This window comes from Nanorana parkeri, unplaced genomic scaffold, assembly GCF_000935625.1.
Source record: "Nanorana parkeri isolate BGI_ZX_2015 unplaced genomic scaffold, ASM93562v1 scaffold730, whole genome shotgun sequence".
NCBI lineage: Eukaryota > Metazoa > Chordata > Amphibia > Anura > Dicroglossidae > Nanorana > Nanorana parkeri.
Window position 1 is genome coordinate 439,086 of NW_017306998.1, and position 17,615 is coordinate 456,700.

The 17,615-nt window shown below is 42.7% G+C and overlaps 1 protein-coding gene across 2 annotated transcripts in view; it reads left to right on the forward strand.

The window, feature by feature from the left end:
- Positions 1 to 17,615, forward strand: part of ATP11C (ATPase phospholipid transporting 11C) — a 134,500-nt gene that overhangs the window by 46,511 nt on the left and 70,374 nt on the right. For both annotated transcript variants that reach the window (XM_018564154.1, XM_018564153.1), the window contains exons 3-5: positions 9,314 to 9,403; positions 12,142 to 12,222; positions 14,113 to 14,220. In XM_018564154.1, the coding sequence (XP_018419656.1) occupies positions 9,314 to 9,403; positions 12,142 to 12,222; positions 14,113 to 14,220 (279 nt within the window). The remainder of the gene's footprint in view (positions 1 to 9,313; positions 9,404 to 12,141; positions 12,223 to 14,112; positions 14,221 to 17,615) is intronic.

Sequence of the window (17,615 nt, forward strand, 5' to 3'; positions counted from 1 at the left end):
GAAATGGCAAAAAAAAAAAAAAAAAAATACAGTAGTAACTCATTGCCCATGGGTGATGCTTTAAAAGCCTTTACTGCTCATCAATTTAGAATTGACATTGAGTGATGGCCCTAGAATTATAGCTCTTGCTCTGTTTGTGGCAATGCATAATGTGTGGCACAATTGTCATTTTCACAAGCAGGCGCACCTGACGCTTTTTTGCATTTGAATGTGTATGTATATTGGGGTGGAGGGCTTTAAACTATTTTTTTATTATTTTATATGTCACTTAATTTTTTAAGGGCCAAGTTCACACCACAAAGAGTGCGTTCCACAGCATTCGGCCTCTGGAACGCAACCCGGCCGGCTCCCTGTGTTCGGGGGCGGGAGGGAGCGTGGGGGTTCATTGAAGTCAATGGCACCGCAGCCATGCCCACTGCCCACAGTGCGATTGCCCGCACCCGAACGCGTGGCACACATGCACTATTTTTTACAGATTGCACTGGACCGGAACGCAGGCACTAATGTCCACGCCATTGACTTCATTGCACCGCCGTGTCCCCTTCCGCCCCTGCATGCAGTGGCCAAATGCTCTGGAACGCACTCTTTGTGGTGTGATATTGCTATCACATATGGGGCTAACAAGTGACAGGTCCTATTTATGGAGACATAAGGGCGTCTGTTAGACCTCTAATGTCTTCTATCGACCCTACTGAAGCTGCCAGAGAAATAACACAAGCTAAAACTGGAAGTGCTGAAAACCTTGTCGCTTCTGGTTTCCGTAGCCAGAGTGAAGCTCTCCCTCCTGTCCACCTGCAGACATCCGCCATGCTGTTTCCATGCCCACACGAGGGACAGCAGAGCGTAGGATAGCCAGCATCAGGGGAGGAGGGGGTTTTGCACACTCTTCACACTGTACAAGTGATCGGGCACAAAAAAACAATAGTCATCTTCTCTTAGCTAAAAGTCCTTACCTAAGCTTTGACTGGGAAGAAGAGCCTGCAGGAGACATAACATTGGTCTAGCAATCCACTGATTGCAATGGCAATGCATTGCAGACTCAAATGCAAAAAAAAATAATACATGCATGTTTATTCATTATTTTTTTTAAGCAATAAATGTTTATTGATTTTAAATATTATAACAGAACAGTAAACCAGTACAGTATAGACGTGTGTAAGGTATATGAAGCAAATGATCTTGAATTAAATCTGTGTAATCGCTCGGAATATCGAAATCAGAAACATAATCTCAGTATTTATAAAACACAGATATAGCATTCAATATAATCAGAAAGGATTCAAACTGAGTGACAGTAAGAAAAGTCAGCATCCTTTACATATTCATAGTAAACTGCATTACCTTATCCACAGTGAACTACAGGATAATATTGGCCCATAAATTAAAAGGTACTATTAGGCAGAGGAAAGTGAGTAGTAAAGGAAGAAAGGAAAAAAGGGGAAAAAAGGACAAAGGAACAGAACAAAAGACTGTATAGAGGAGAGAGATGGACAAGAGAAGTAAGGGAAAAAAAACAAGATTCATGTAGTTATCATCTGATAATCTTTAAGTTACAGCCATAGTTCAGCCATGAATCCCAATAGAAATTGAAAGCTTTCTGAGGCTGGAGTCTATATGCAATCAATCTTTCGTAAAAACAATGTAAGGACACTTGTTGAAGAAAATCCTACATTGAAGGAGCAAAGTCCAGTTTCCCATAGTTAGCTATTAGTTTTCTAGCAGCTAGTAGTATATGAGTAATTGGGCACCTATATACTAGAGCAGGGGTCAGCAACCTTAAACACTCAAAGAGCCATTTGGACTTGTTTCCCACAGAAAAGAAAACACCGGGAGCCACAAAACCCTTTTGACATATAAAATGAAGATAACACTGCATATATGTATTTTTTTATGCTATGTATAGCATGTAAATAGGTATATGTGGGCTTAGTAACGCACTGGACTCTGGGCTTAGTAACGCACTGGACTCTGGGCTTAGTAACGCACTGGAGACCCCACCTGAGAGTTATCCTGCAGAGCACACCATAGATCCTGTGCAGCCCATCTGAGACTCTCTGTGGTGGGGTCTGCAGGGCCTCAGGTGGACTGGTCGCCGGGGTCCCTTTCCCTGTACCTCCTCCCAACTCTTACCTGCTACTGCTGGTGCCTGGCCTCCTCCACCCCTCCCCTGTCACCTCTGCCATGCCGCCCCTGGTATGGCTGATACTTGTGTAAGAGGCCCTCCCCGGCTGCCTGGAACCCTCACCTGGGTACCGGCCATACCGCCCTGATGGCAGTGTTCTATCAAAGTTTGTGGCTACGTTACAATGTGTGACTGGTGACTCATTTCAATGTAATAGCGCCCAGTTCTTTGGCGGGGAAATGTGTGACCGTCAATAGGTCAAGCAATCCAACGCTTTCTCAGCTGTTCCAGGGCTGATCGGCATCGCAAATCGTAGGTGCAGGAGAACTGATCTGCCCTGGAACAGGTGTTCGGTCCTGAAATGTCACTTCTCTCCGACTCCGAGTGCGATCTCACATTCCACCGTACTCAGTCGGATAGAAGTGACATTTCAGGACCGAACAGCTGTTTCCCCACTCCTCATTGGGACTCACCTGCCAAGCCTCGCAGCCAAATGGTGTGCACTGCAGTGGGCGGGGCATGTGACACACACCTTCTTTCCCGCTGCCTGTTACTAGGGGCCGGGAGAGGAGGTGAGTCACAGGACCCGCCCCCTTGCTGAGAAGCCCGTCGGCCGTGCGGGACCCTGCACTCCCGCATATTCCACCGATGGGGTGCCCAACACTGGACTTCACTGGGCCCCCCCAATATCAGGCCCCTAGGCCCCGGCGGTAGTTCTGCCTCTGGACAGGGAGCCGCAGCAGAGGGATGAAAGAGCCACATGCGGCTCCGGAGCCGCGGGATGCTGACCCCTGTACTAGAGGATAGTTGTCAATGTCAGTGCTCAAAAGGGCTAATTGAGGGGAAAGTTTTGTTCAGAATACCTGTAAAGTCTGACATAAACGTAAAAATGGAAAGCCTAAAACTTTGGATATTTCTACAGTACCAGAATATATGAAGTATGTTACCTATTTGGCCATCAATCAATACATTTTGAGTACAATATATTAGCTTTGATAGCTGCACACCATTGTTGGTCTAAAAAGGAAAGCTCCCATTTGTACATAGGTGAGAGTTTTTGGGAACAATCACTGTTGCAGAGTTTTTGTTTTCTTTTATTAATGTGTGTGCAATTATTATTTCTCTGCAAAAGCTGGACTTTGCCTTTTAAATAGATTGGATAAACTGGTCCGATCTATGGAAATAGGCGCAAACTAAATGTCGTTCATGGCAATCCCTTTGTTTATTTTACTTGGCACAGAAGAACATGATGTGTGAGGAACAGACTAGGTTGGAACGCCTAGGTTGCACTGCTGCCTAGGGCGCAGCCTTGACCACTCACCCCCCCCTGTCTTTCAAATTTCAAAAGCCAATAGCAGACTGCTTTTCTCTCTCAGGTGCGCTCCACTGTTCAGTGGGCGGGTGCAATAGCCAGTCTGCTATTGGCTATTTCAAATTAAACTAGCCAATAGCAGTCTGGCTATTGCTTCCGGCTCCCGACAGACATCCTCCTGTGGCAGCTAGCCAGCAGGTGAATGGAGCCACGCGGGGGGGGGGGGTGTTTTAAGGGGTTGGGGGTTGTGCCACAGGAGGGAGGCTAGGGGGTGCAAGTAGCTGGTCTTGCTTAGGGTGCAAAATAGTCTAGCACCGACACTGGGAACAGATCTGCTTTTGCCTCATTCTATTCCTCCACTTTTTATCAGTCTCTGCATGTGTAGTGAATGCATCCTTTAATCATTTTGTGTTAAACTTTTCTGAGCTAGAGGTGTAACAGTTACTCTGCTGCTAGCACTTTATTCAGCCGAGCATAGTCATTTGTTATTTAGAAGATGAATAGATATGGTTAACACACGGAGCAAGAGTTCCTGTAAGCTGTTGATCACTGGGATTGTTTACAACCTGATCCAGACACTTGCGTTTCACTGGAAGGTAATGTTGTGCAATGTCGTCTTCGATGAAATTTATGTGTTCATGTAGCAGAAGAGATGACCGTGAAATATGACGCCATGAAGCTAACTTCCCATCTGTATACACATTCTTATAAACTAACTTTTAAAAGCTAGGAGGCCAATGTGATTTTTTTTTTTTAAACTTTAGCTTCTGTGAGGCCATGTGATACCTAGTAAAATATTTTCTTCTCTGTTTTACTTCAAACATTTTATGGTTGTCCTAAATATTTGTTCAGGTAGTAATTTGAAATGAACACTCACAGCTTTTCCTCTGCATCATCTTATACTTCTAAACTGCATTTGTGTCGATGCCTCTTGAGGCTAGGTTCACACCTAGGCGACTCCTGACTGCGCAGCAATCCGTGTGTTTTCCGCGAGGTCAGGAGTCGCCACGGTGTGAACCAATCGTGCTGTGGGTGCCATTATTTTGTAATGGCACCCCAGTCGCACCAGGCAGAGCCGTGCGGTGCAAAAAAAGGTACTCGTTCCTTCTTTTTTTTTTTTTTTAAGCGAATGCCGCACGGATGTTACCTTATTTAAATCAATGTGTGCACTAGCACATGGCGCTTGAATAGCTTCAGCCAGGGAATGACAGCTGCCAGTGGTAAGATTCTACAGACAGCAGCTGAATGTAAATACAGCTGGTAGTGGGCTGGTGTAATAGCCAGCCTGCTATTGGCTATTTCAAATTGCAATAGCAGGCTGGCTATTGCACCCCTCCACTGCTTGCTGTGCCCTCTTCCCAACATGGAGGCGAGAGCTAGGGGATCTAACCAACTAATCGATAATGAGACAACTATTCTCATTGATTAGTTGGTTGCAGCCCTACCTCTCTCCATGGCAGATAGATTGGTCTTGTATCTGCCCCCTCAGGTTTCCTGCAGGCAGCCTTCTGGGTCCCTCCCACAGCTCTTCTCTTTGTACAGGCTATGTAAAGTATGTCATCGCTACTTTTTTAAAGTTAATATCTAGGTCTGCAAACGCATTAGGTGTACACAAAGTGCATTTATGTTCTTTGGGGCTGTTAAAGGAGAACTATGAGGCGAGTGAAAATCACTCGGCCTCATAGTTCTAGCCGACCTGTGACAATTAAACTGTCACAGGTCGGCTCAATAGATCGGGAAGTGAGCGAACACATAGCGTCGCTCGCTCTCTTTTCGATCTATCCCTGCAGAGAGCTGTGACAGTCACTCACGGCTCCCTGCAGGGATTTCCCCAAGGATAATATCATGTAGTTCTGATGTAAAGAACATTGCATTTACCTTAATAGCGAATTTCATGTCATGCTTCCTAGCTATCACAACCAGATGCTGGTAGACAAAGGCTCATTAGACTGTAGAATGGATACCTACATAATTTACCATATGTAGAGCAAATTATTGTTTATCACTCGAGCACAACCACATATTGCTACTAGAAGGTGATCAGAAAAGTACAAGAGGCAAAAATCAGACAGTTCTCCGCACAGCTTTTAATCTATTATGTCCATGAAAGGGTAAGTGGGATGATATATATTTCTAAACACCCATGCAGATTTAATTTACCGGATTATAGAGATTGGTTTGTTTATTTACAATTCAGTGTAAATGTCTATCTCTTGGTAGAATGGTATAAATTAAATATCAAGCCTAGTTCATGTAAAATAACTGCTTGTAAATATGTGTGTGTGTCCGCTGCCCGGTTTCCTGATTCGTCGGGAAGCTGGCCAATCAGGCAGCCGTGTGCCTCGTGACGAGGGAGCATGGAGCCGGCTTCCCGGCCAATCGGAAAGCCAGGCGTCGCATCGTTACACGGCTCCCGGCTTCCTCTGGCCAGAAAGCCGGCTCCATGCTTTCTCATCATCTAGTGATGAAAAAGCATGGAGACGGCTTCCCTGCTAATCAGGAAGCCAGGTGGTGAGTCACTACATGCTGCCTGGCTTCCTTAATGGGACTTCCGGTATCGGCAAGTAGGGGAAAAAAAATATCGGCACTCCATACCGAAAAAACGATATCGGTGCATCCCTAGTAAATACATTTCTATTAGGCTATGTGATTTGTTTTTATTCTAAAACTGAAGAGTGTTTTTGTTTTGTTTTTTGACACCAGTTTTTGTAAAGGTTCAGATCTGAAAGTCAGCATGCATTCGTGGAGGAATCATTTCCTTGATTTACAAAGCACATTCACAGTTCTCATTTACTCCTAAGATTATTTACCTACCTCCCTATATTTGGTTTTGTTTTAAGGACTCTGCTAAATAAGGCGATAAACTTTATTATGGCCACAAGGACGTTATCGCTTCAATTTGCCAATCCAAAGATTACCAATGATATCTTGAAAAGACTGCAGCAGATCTTCTTACTGTCTTGATCCACAGAAGTTTCATTCAGTTCTACATTTATATCCTCCATGTGCAGTGTTGGCAAGCCAGATTTAAATATACCAGCTAGATGTGCCAGGAAGTTTCTAGAGTTCTCGTTGCTTTTATAAATAGGCCCATGAGTAATCCTAAATAGCAGTTGTTTTTAAAAATAAATCCTACTAGTGAGCATGCTTTTATTTATTGCCGTAGTAAATATACTGATTAATGCCACAAGTTGTATGTCAGTATTACATGTTATATCGGTGAGATTTCATTACAAGGCCTTCATTATGTCATGGGAAAATGTTAATATTATTTCATGGCTTTGTACTGTGCAATATCATTATTCTGTGCTTTCTAGGGGCACATTGTGTATTACCATTAAGATCGCACGCATGGACTAATTCTATTTTGGACTAATATACTGCTAAAAGCTGCCCTCCAGCCTTACCCCACCCTCCACCCCCTATATAGTAAGCATTCTCCGGTGTTGAAATTAATTCAGTTTCCTGCAAACTTGCATCTCCACAATATAACCCCTTGAAGCTTAACCAGAGTCAACCAATTAGCACACAGCAGAAGTCTGCAGCGCCCAGTGGCCATGAGGAAGCAGCAGGCATATCTTAAGAAATCCCGGGGATGTGTTTTTTTTATATAAGTATTTTGAAAAAGGTCCAAGGTAGAAAGCTTTGATGTTTACAAGGCCCTGATGGCTCTTCCCATCAGACTCGGAGCAAAGAGCAGCAGACTGACCCAGTGATAACATCAATGGATGTCAAAAAAGGTCTTTCTTGAAAAACAAAGTGATTTGATTGAAAAATTCCAATTGCATGTTTTATGCGTATACTACACCTCAGCATTTACTGTTGTGTCCGGGACCTGGCTGTGCTATGTGGTCGAGGTAGCCAGATAGAATTACAAAAGTCTTGATAAGTAAACCTGTAAGTAAACTATGTAGTTGCTGATTGCCTTGGGTTTAGCTTTAGTCATTGAAAATGTGTACTCTGATAACGCACTATAGTTTTGCTTTAGGTTCTTCGAGAATGCTCTATACAAGTGTTCTTTGAAAGCTTTGTGCTTGGAAAACTGTTCTAATTTTATCAGTGCATTTCTGACATTAAAAGTATAAAAAAAAAAACAATTTGCATGCTATGTCCATCCATTTCAACATGTGGTGTTACTAAGTGCTGTGCTTACATTGATTGCTGGCAAAATAATGTATTATGTTGTCAGTGAAGTCCTCTGCAGCATTAAAGCAGTCTTAATAGTCCATCAGTTTTTCGGCTGTCATTGGAGAGAGTTAGAGATGAAAACAGACGGTCGTTGTACATGGCAGTTCTTCTGTGGGAAAACATTCATATTTGCTGTTTCAAAAATACAAAAGCCATGATCAAATTCTCAGATTTAAAGTAAACCTGTTAAGAGTCAGATATGGGGAACCGCAATTGTTGACTTCCTTCTAGAAGTGCTAGTTGACTAGGCTGTTATTGTGATGTTCTATTTCAATAGTTTTCAGAAACAAACCCAGGAAATGTCTGCCCCGGGTCAGAAAGAGCCTCTTCAACAACTAGATCTGTCTATCATCTGGAGTGTGGGCCTGGTTTTTAAGAATGCCTCATGGAGATTATTCTTGTTTTATTATGAAACTCTTTAGACAGAGCTCTGTACCATGAAGAACAGCAGCACAATCTACATACTGTACCTTTGTAAAAAATGAACTTTAGTCCCCAGTTGGTAGGTAGATTTGGTCTACATGTTTTATGAATGTTAATTAATAGAATAATTAAATGCTCCTGCCTGACAGTGTAAACAAGACTGGAATCCAGTTACTATGTGACAATCTAGTAAATTTAAAAAATATAATCTAGCCTGTTTTATGAAAGTTAATGAAAAATTAACAAAAGGATCCTGTCGGACCGTGTAATCAAGACCGGATTCCAGTTACTATGTTACACTATAGTAAATTTAAATTTCCTTTACCCTCCCGGATTGAGCCAAATCCTCTATTTTTGTCTTACACACGCCCCCTCCCAGACACTGCAGCTCACAGTAGGAGGATTACAGCAGCAACAGTGGCATTGCTATAGGGCTAACAACTAACCGATCAAATTGATAATCGATTTTGACAACGATTCTCATTATTGATAGATGATTAAGCTCATCCCCCTTGCGCAGCTCTGCTCAGCCATTCATTCCCCTCGCCCGACCGCCACAACTTTGCTCAGCTGTCCCCGGCCCCTGCAACTCTGCTCAGCCAACCTCCGCTAGGCCGCCACTACTCTGCTGCTCAGTCGCTTTGCATCCACAACTCCCCTGCCGACCCCAACTCAACTCTTGGCAGACACTCACTTCTCCGCAATGCCCTGCTTTCCGATTAGATTGTAAAAAAATTGTGCATGCGGTTTTATTCTGAAGTAAACGTTTATGTTTGCATCACTCCGTTTGTGTATTTTATATTAAATAAAAGCTGGGTTTTTCTTTTTTAATCCGATTAATTGAGAAAATATTCGGCCAACTAATCGATTATGAAAATAGTCGTTGGTTGCAGCCCTATAGTGCTATTAATCCAGAAAACAGTGGGCAGGCCTGGGGCCCGCTGCTGATTGATCAGCCACAGGTTTATGAATAAATAACCATGCCTCCTGCAATATTTTTTCATTGCATTGTACAAGCAGGCACAGCCTACAAGAAAGTGGCAGCTCTGTTCTGAATTCAGAAGCTGTGCTGCATTGTTGCCAAACTGTCACAGGGAGCTACATAAGGTGGACTTCAGTTGGCAGACTCGGTATGTATTTGTGGGAGTTTGCAGGACAAGTAAGAATGCACTTTAATGTGCTGCATATTTTTTGTTTTAATGAGAGGCCAAAGTTCCTCCTTACGTCATTTAGAAAGTTGTTAAGTCTTTCCTTCTTTTCTCTTGCAGTACACTGTGTGGAACTTCATTCCAAAAAACCTGTTTGAACAGTTCAGAAGAATTGCGAACTTTTATTTTCTTATAATCTTCTTAGTTCAGGTAAGTGTCCTCATTTAGATCCTCAGGTGGGTATATGGACAGCGGGATTAGGAGATGCACAGTTAAAGAGACCATTGCATTTTGAACAGATGTGACTGGATCAAATCACTCTCCGGCTGTTTCAAGTGACAGTAAACTCAGGAATTAAATCTTAAAATGCAAGTACCTTAACTATTAACAAAAATGTATCATATTTGTGTATCACTCGGCTGTAGATCCTCAAATCATATCTGAATTGGTGCTGACACTGTCCTTCCTTCTGGAGGGTGGCAATGTTTGTTCCTCATGGTCCAAGCTTGCTCCCGTGATGGACTATAGTCTCAACAAAAATTAGTAACCTAACCATGAGATTGTAGTCCATCACAGGAGTGAGCTTGGACCATGGGAAACAAACATAGCCACCCTCCAGAAGGAAGGACAGTGTCAGCATCAATTCAAAGATGATTTGAGGATCTACAGCTGAGTGATACACAAATAAAATACATTTTTGTTAATAGTTAAGGTACTTGAATGCATTTTTAAGATTTAATTCCTGAGTTTAGTGTCAGTTTAAGTTTCTAGGGGCACCTCAGCAGTTAAAATGTTTAAAATCTGTTTCTGGTCAACAAATGTGGGTATATTGAAGTGGCCTTACTTTTAGCTTTTGGATTTTATACTACAGCAATTGATGCAGGAATATTAAGACTCTTTCTATGACATTAGGAAGATATTAGAGCCTGGAATTTTAGCGGTGGGGGATCTCATTGCCTGGGCTGCCTAGAGAAACATAAGTAGCCACCAGGTTGGCTCATTGATATGGTGGATAGAAGGTTAGTAATAAACAGCTATATCTAATATAAAGTTAAATTATGTGCCAGCGATACTAATATCTATCAGAAAAATATATGCACAGGTATGCTTGCTGTGTTTGTATACTAAAAAAAGATGACATGCAACATTTATGTCATGTTGCTCTGATATAGAGTGTTCTGTTAACTTCCATGTTAAGTAGCTTATCCATAACAAGAAAAGGTTTTGGCTTTAGATACATTAAGCAAAGTAAACCCATCTCTTCTTGCCTGAATGTTTTAACTCCCGCGTATGCTCAGTGTGCATTCTGAAGAACATTGCGAACAAGCAGATACGTTTGTTTTATTGCAGGAGAGTAGTAGTTTGTTCTGCAATAAAGAGCCTGCCCGATCGCATTTTTTAAATTTTACGGTTTACTTTTGTTTTATTTCCAGGCTTAGTGGTGTAGAGGTCGGCTTTTTTTGATGTTGGCTGAAAAATAATGACACATAAATGGACAAGAGGAAAAAGCCTCTTTTGCTTGCATATGAAATATGGGCTTGTACTCCTTAATTTGTAAACTGTTCATGGTGCTGGCTTTAATGTGGAACTTAATAGTAGCGAATAGGAATGCACTGACACCGGTCATTCGTCATTGCCCGCCTCCTTGATTGCCCAGGATGACGGGCTCATGCTGTTTGGCCGGCTCAATGCTGATTGGCCGGGAGGCCGGCTTCCCGGCCAATCAACATGGAGCTGGCTTCCTGGCCAACCAGGAAGCTGGAAGGTGGGTCATTACCCGTGGCCCGGCTTCCTGGTTAGCCGGGAAACCAGTTTCATGCTTTTTGGCCGGCTAGATGCTGATTGGCTGAGAAGCCTGCTTCACCACATCTTCTAATATCTTTCTAGTGCTCTGGTGGTGAATCCTGACCACCTTGGGAGGGTGCAAAGTGTCCGCACGCACCTTTTTGATCCAACTTCTCCACTTGCTTCCTCCATTACAGTAAATTAAAAATCCCAGAATGTGTGAGTGAAACTCCCCCATCAATAAATGGTGTCAGATGTGTAGACCTAGCAAATAAAGTATGGAGATCTGCCAGAGAGAGAATTAACATTTCTTGGAAACATCACCAGCTTCTACCTAAACTCATACGGTTTACACACATGCAATAAGGGTGTTACTGTGTTGATGTCTCATAATTATTGCATATTGAAATATTCTGTTACTATTTTCCTAACACGTGTTGTCAAAATAATACAAATATTTTACCACCTTTTGTAATTGGAAACTGTGGTCACTCCAGTATATACACAGAGGGTAATAAAGAATAACTCTTTTAGTTCCTTTTGCTTGAAAAGTTGTAAACACACGAAAGTTTAAACTAGGGATGCACTCATACTGGTTTTTCGGTATCGAGTAACGATATTTTTTTTTCTGCTACTCGCCTATACCAAATACCAATACTGGAAGTCCCAAAAAGTAAGCCAGGCGGAGCCTAATAACTCATTGCCTGGCTTCCCGATTAGTTGGAAGCCGTCTCCGTGACAAAGCATGGAGCCGGCTTTCTGGCCATTCAAAAAGCCGGGGGGGGTCATGACTCGCCGCCTGGCTTCCTGATTGGCCAGCTTCCCGACCAATGGTGAAGCTGGGTGGCAAGTCATTACACCCTGCCTGGCTTCCTGATTGGCCGGGAAGCCGGCTTCATGCTCCCTGGTGACGAGCAAGAAGGAAGCTGGGCGGCAAGTCATTACACGCTGATACTGGAAGGTTCAGGATAGGCATTGGGAGCACTTGGGCGAGTACGAGTATATGGGAGTAACATTTTATGATGTTGTACAATGTGCATATCATTTTTTTTTTCTCTGAAGTTTTTTCTCTGAAGTTTAGAGCTTGCTGTGGTGTCTTTGTTCAGTGTTGTTTTGCTTGTGTAATCTCTGTAACAAAGACTGTTCTGTGCTTTTCTTCTTAGGCAATTGTTGATACACCAACAAGCCCAGTAACAAGTGGCCTTCCCCTTTTTTTTGTTATCACAGTAACAGCTATCAAACAGGTAATGAGCTCAGATGCAGACCTCAGTGCTGCTTGTTTCATCTTGGTTGTTTTGAAGCATTTTGAAAGAACTGGATTTCGAATAAGCAGCCTGTACAATCATTGGGTCTCTTTTGCTGCAGTTGCTGGAAGGCCTTTTCTTGTGTGGCTGTTTTAACAGCATAACATGTTGAAGGAAATGTATCAAAACTGGAGCAGCTGTACATGGCAACCAATCAGCTTCTCTCTTTTTTTTATTTTCAAATCTTAAAACAGAGAAGCTGATTGGTTGCCATGCACAGCTGCTCCCGATTTTGTCTGCTCCAGTGTTGATAAATGTGTTTCAAAATAGTATTTTGCCCATGGTAACTTTATTTTAGATTTTGATTGCTTGTAGTAGCCAATCTGAATTGATGAAGTGCACAAAGAACAATAACAACCTAACTTGTTTTAGACGACATGTTTCAGGTACTGGGCTTTGGAATAGTTGTTGCTTAGTAGTGTTCCTGCAAAAACAAAATCTGCAGAGCTGGCAGCTCTGAGCAGTGGTGTCACCCTCAGGAGGTTGTATTAAAAGAGTGACATGAACAGAATTGCATTGTAGGAGGTGGAACAGTTCACTAAATAAATATTTTAGCTAGGGATCCTCCGATACTGAGTATTTGGGCAAGTACTCGTAGTCGCCCAAATGCTCCCAATACCGTAACACCCGGTATCAGGAACCCGGGCCGCGAGTCATTACGCGCTGCCCGGCTTCCCGATTGGCCAGGAAGCCGGCTGGCTATTATGACTCATCGCCTGGCTTTCTGATTGACCGGAAAGCTGGCCAATCAGAAAGCCAGGCGGCGAGACATTACCTGCCCCCCAGCTTCCTGATTGGCCAGAAAGCCCTCTCCATGCTCCCTCGTCACCTGGTGATGAGGAAACATGGAGATGGCTTCCCAGCTAATCGGGAAACCGGGTGTTGAGTTATTACACACCGACCCGGCTTCCTTAATGGGACTTCCTGTATCGGTATTATTCAGTATCGGTGAGTACATCACCTACATTTTTAGCCGCTTAGCTGGAATTCTCCTTTTTAAAGTGATCTACTTGTTTCAAGACTGACAGCTTCTTATTCTACACTAAATTGTCCAGCAGTGTTTTTTTGCTGACTGCAATGATGAAGATTTTTCTTAGGTGAAATATTCCTGTGAAACTCCTAGTGCCCATGCTAGGACGAAGGTACTATAGTTTGCCAAAGTGAATGAGCCGATGACAATATGCACTTGAGAGGCTTACCCTTTCTTCAATCTACAAAAAAAAAAAATGTGTCCCTTTTGGACAGATTTCCCCTTCTTTGCAGTTTTGGTGACTAGGGCTAGGGAGTGAAGCTGTCCATACACTTAGATTCCCCAGCAGACTGAATAATAGAAATGTTTAGTAGTGCGGCTGGAGAAATCTCATCTACTGGCTATTGTATTGTGCCAACCAGCAATACCCGAACAGTCACTGCAGTGACATTTTTTCCACCTACTGCATTGGAGCAGCAAAACCGTAAAAAATCATGCCTGTTGCATTTTGTGTCACTTTAATAGATTAAACTTGTTTGTTGACATAACTGGAATATTGTGTATTTTACTGTACGTGTTTTTTTTGTTTTCCTCTTTAACTCAGCTATACCAGTATAAAGCCCAAGAAAAAAAATCTTATTGATATTAATAAACCTATGTTACAACCTGTATAAACACATCTGAAATGTACAATCAAATGCATTACTGCATGCTCATAGATGTGAAAAGGATTGTTCCTGTGAAATATATGCAAACATTGTGCAGATACTTCAGATCATTGGACTTAATTGGGCCGTCAAGATGACTCAGATGACTCAAGATGATTAATGTACAGTAATAGATATTTACTTTTCTGACAGGGCTACGAAGACTGGTTAAGACACCGAGCTGACAATGAGGTTAATAAGAGCACAGTGTACATCATTGAGAACTGTAAGCGCGTCAAGAAAGAAAGTGAAAAAATTAAGGTAAATGGTTAAGGTACCTGTTAAAAGCAGATATTGAAATATGTATGTGTGAACCTTAAATGATGATTGATTTTCTATATTTTAATCTATCCAAGTTTGGAGATTCAGTTTTTTACTGTACTGCTGATTTTGAGTTTACAATTGGTAATCAATAAGTAAGCCTGACAGGCAGACCTAAGTATAGTTGAAACAGTTGTTGGGAATGCCCAAAGAAGACTTGGCCTTTAAAATGAGTTTGAAGAATAAACCACATTACTCAGGACATAGACTATGATGCCCAAAATGGGATAGAAGGAGAACACATGACTCAGCTACTAAGAGTATGGCACTCCCTTATGCTAATCAGAAAGACTTTTAAATAACCTATGTGATGTTTACCTTAAAAGTAAAAGCATGGATAAAAGGATGAGGGATGATCCTTCAAGGGACACTCATCCACACATTCACACACACACACTCACACTCATTCCCTACAGATCCACACACACACGCACAGCATCACAAAGACACGCCCACACCCCCACACTCACATTGAATAGACAGACACCTGTTAGGACTATTTTTACTTACTACCTAGCCACGTTTCCTAAGCATCTTATAGATTTCTGCTGTAAGATATACTATATTTTGTAATCATCAAGCATCTTATAGACTCATTCTGTAAGATATACCATATCCTGTAATCATTTGCAACTTTTAAATTAAACACATTATGAACTTTATGCAACAACGGCAACAATCATCTATTATTGAACTTTTCCCATCCTATGCTTCGAGAAAAGGAATATGACATAAAAAAATCATATTTCGTGTCATTTTCTTACAGTACCTGTAAACAATAAGTGAAGGTAGCACAACTTCTATGAATTTTAGCAGAAGCAGCGGTTGAATGCAATATGTGTTGTGCCTTGCATGAACTTTCTCAGATCGATGTGTCGATTCCCCAGTTTGAATTCTGGTTGATTTAAGCCAGGCCCTGGGGATGTCTACTGCCTGCATAAACATGGTTGCTTATGCAGTGATCAATGCAGTTTTTTGTGGTTTGGTGGATGAATCCTATAGTTATGTCTGACCTTCATTATTATTATTATTATTATTATTACATAGTATTTATATAGCGCCAACAGTTTGTGCAGCGCTTTACAATGTAAGGAAGACATTACAATACAATTCAAGACAGGATGGTAAGGAGGGCCCTGCCCCTGAGGGCTTACAATCTGAAAGAGGAGGGGGAAATTATACATGAGGAGGTAGCTGTGTGGGGATGAATTGTTTGAGAATGTGATGGTTCACTGGTTAGGTTGAGGTGGGATAGGCTTCCCTGAAGAGAAGAGTCTTCAGGGAACGCCTAAAGACAGCCAGGGTGGGAGATAGACGGACAGGTTGGGGTAAAGAGTTCCAGAGGATGGGAGATACTCTAGAGAAGTCCTGGAGGCAAGTATGGGAGGAGTTGACTAGGGAGCTGGAAAGCAGGAGGTCTAGGGAAGAGCGGAGCGGACGGTTAGGGTGATATTTTGAGACAAGGTGAGAGATATATCCGGGGGCAGAGTTGTGGATGGCTTTATAAGTGACTGTTAATATTTTGAATTTTATCCTCTGGGCGAGTGGAAGCCAGTGCAGGGATTGGCAGAGGGGGGTTGCAGACACTGAGCGGTTGGTCAAGTGGATGAGTCTGGCAGCTGCATTCATGATAGACTGAAGGGGGGATATCCTGTGTAGTGGAAGGCCAATGAGGAGGGAGTTACAATAGTCAAGACGAGAGATAACAAGTGAGTGTATGAGTAGTTTTGCGGTGTCATTGGTGAGGAAGGGGCGTATTTTGGAGATGTTACGAAGGTGAAGGCGGCAGGATCATGGATTCATGGATCCTTAATGCCTATTTGTGTGTAATCTAATGCTTAAGAGGAACACATCCTATATCTCATTCTGTGTTTCATTCAGACATTCTGCACCAGTCCCACCCCATTGCTTAAAAGCATGGTGGTGGTCTTTTATTCTGGAAAAATCAATTCCTGACAAAGGAATTCCCATACTTACTCCCATACTTTCCAAAACAAGAGGAAACTTGCATAATAGATAATCACTTGAGAAGAAGCTGCATGCAGAAGCACAACTGATATGTTACAGAATCTCATGTAAGAAATGTTTGTGTATGCATGTGTGTTTTATATTTACATCTATCAGCCATAACATAATGACCCCGACAGGTGAAGTGAATAACATTGATTCTCATAATGGCACATGGCAGTGAGTGGTATATATGAGGCATCAAGTTTACATTTTGTCCCTGAAGTTGGTGTATTGGAAGCAGAAAAAATGGGCAAGCAAAAGGATTTGACAAGGGCCAAATTGTGATGGCTAAGCAACTCCAAAACTGCAGCTTTTGGAGTTGCTTTGTGGTATGTTCCCGGGCTACAGTGGTGCCAGGCTAATTCATGCACTTGGGAGTGAAGGCTGGCCGATGCAGTCTGATCCAATAGCAGAGCTACTGTAGTTTAAATTGCTGATAAAGTTAATGCTGGTTTTGATACAGTGCATTGGAGCTTGTTGTGTAGCCGCAGACCAGTCGAGGTGCCCTTGCTGATCCCTGTCCACCACTGCTGTGGGCACGGAAGATCAGAACTGGACCACAGAGTAATGGGAGAAGGTGGACTGGTCTGATGAATCACATTTTGTGTGTGTGTGTTACCAGGGGAAGAGATGGCACTAGGATGCACTATGGAAAAAAGGCAAGCTGGTGGAGGCAATGTGATGCTTTGGGCAATGTTCTGCTGGGAAACCTTGGGTCCTGCCATTTATGTGGATGTTACTTTGATACATACCACCTACCTAAACATTGTTGCTGACCAAGTATACTTCTTCATGGAAACTGTGCTGGAAAAACAAGTCCAATACATGGATGCCCCACCTTGCAACTTACAGGGCTTGCAAAAGGATCTGCAACTGATGGGTTGGTGCCAGATACCACTGCACACTTTCAGAGGTCTAGTGGAGTTAGGCCATGCCTCGACGGGTCAGGGCTGTTTTGGCGGCAAAAGGAGGACCTACTCAATATTGGGCAGGCGATCATAGTGTGTGTGTGTGTGTGTGTGTGTGTGTGTGTGGATGGAGAGAGAGATAGATATTGGTAGTTCACTTCGTTTGCGCAACATCATTGATTTGTTTGTGGTTTTTTTTTAAAGTACATGCCATAGGGTTAAATAAAGCTGGCCATACACTTGTTTTCCCCCAATCATCTTCCAGCAACCTGGGAAGTAGGCTTGCTGTCCTGGAAGATTCTCACAAACTCCTTTTACCGGTGAGTCTAACTGGGGATTTTTTCTCATTTATCCCCCCCTGCTGAATGGGGAAAAAACCTTTGTTGTGTACTCACCCCTCCCCCCCCCCCCACCCGC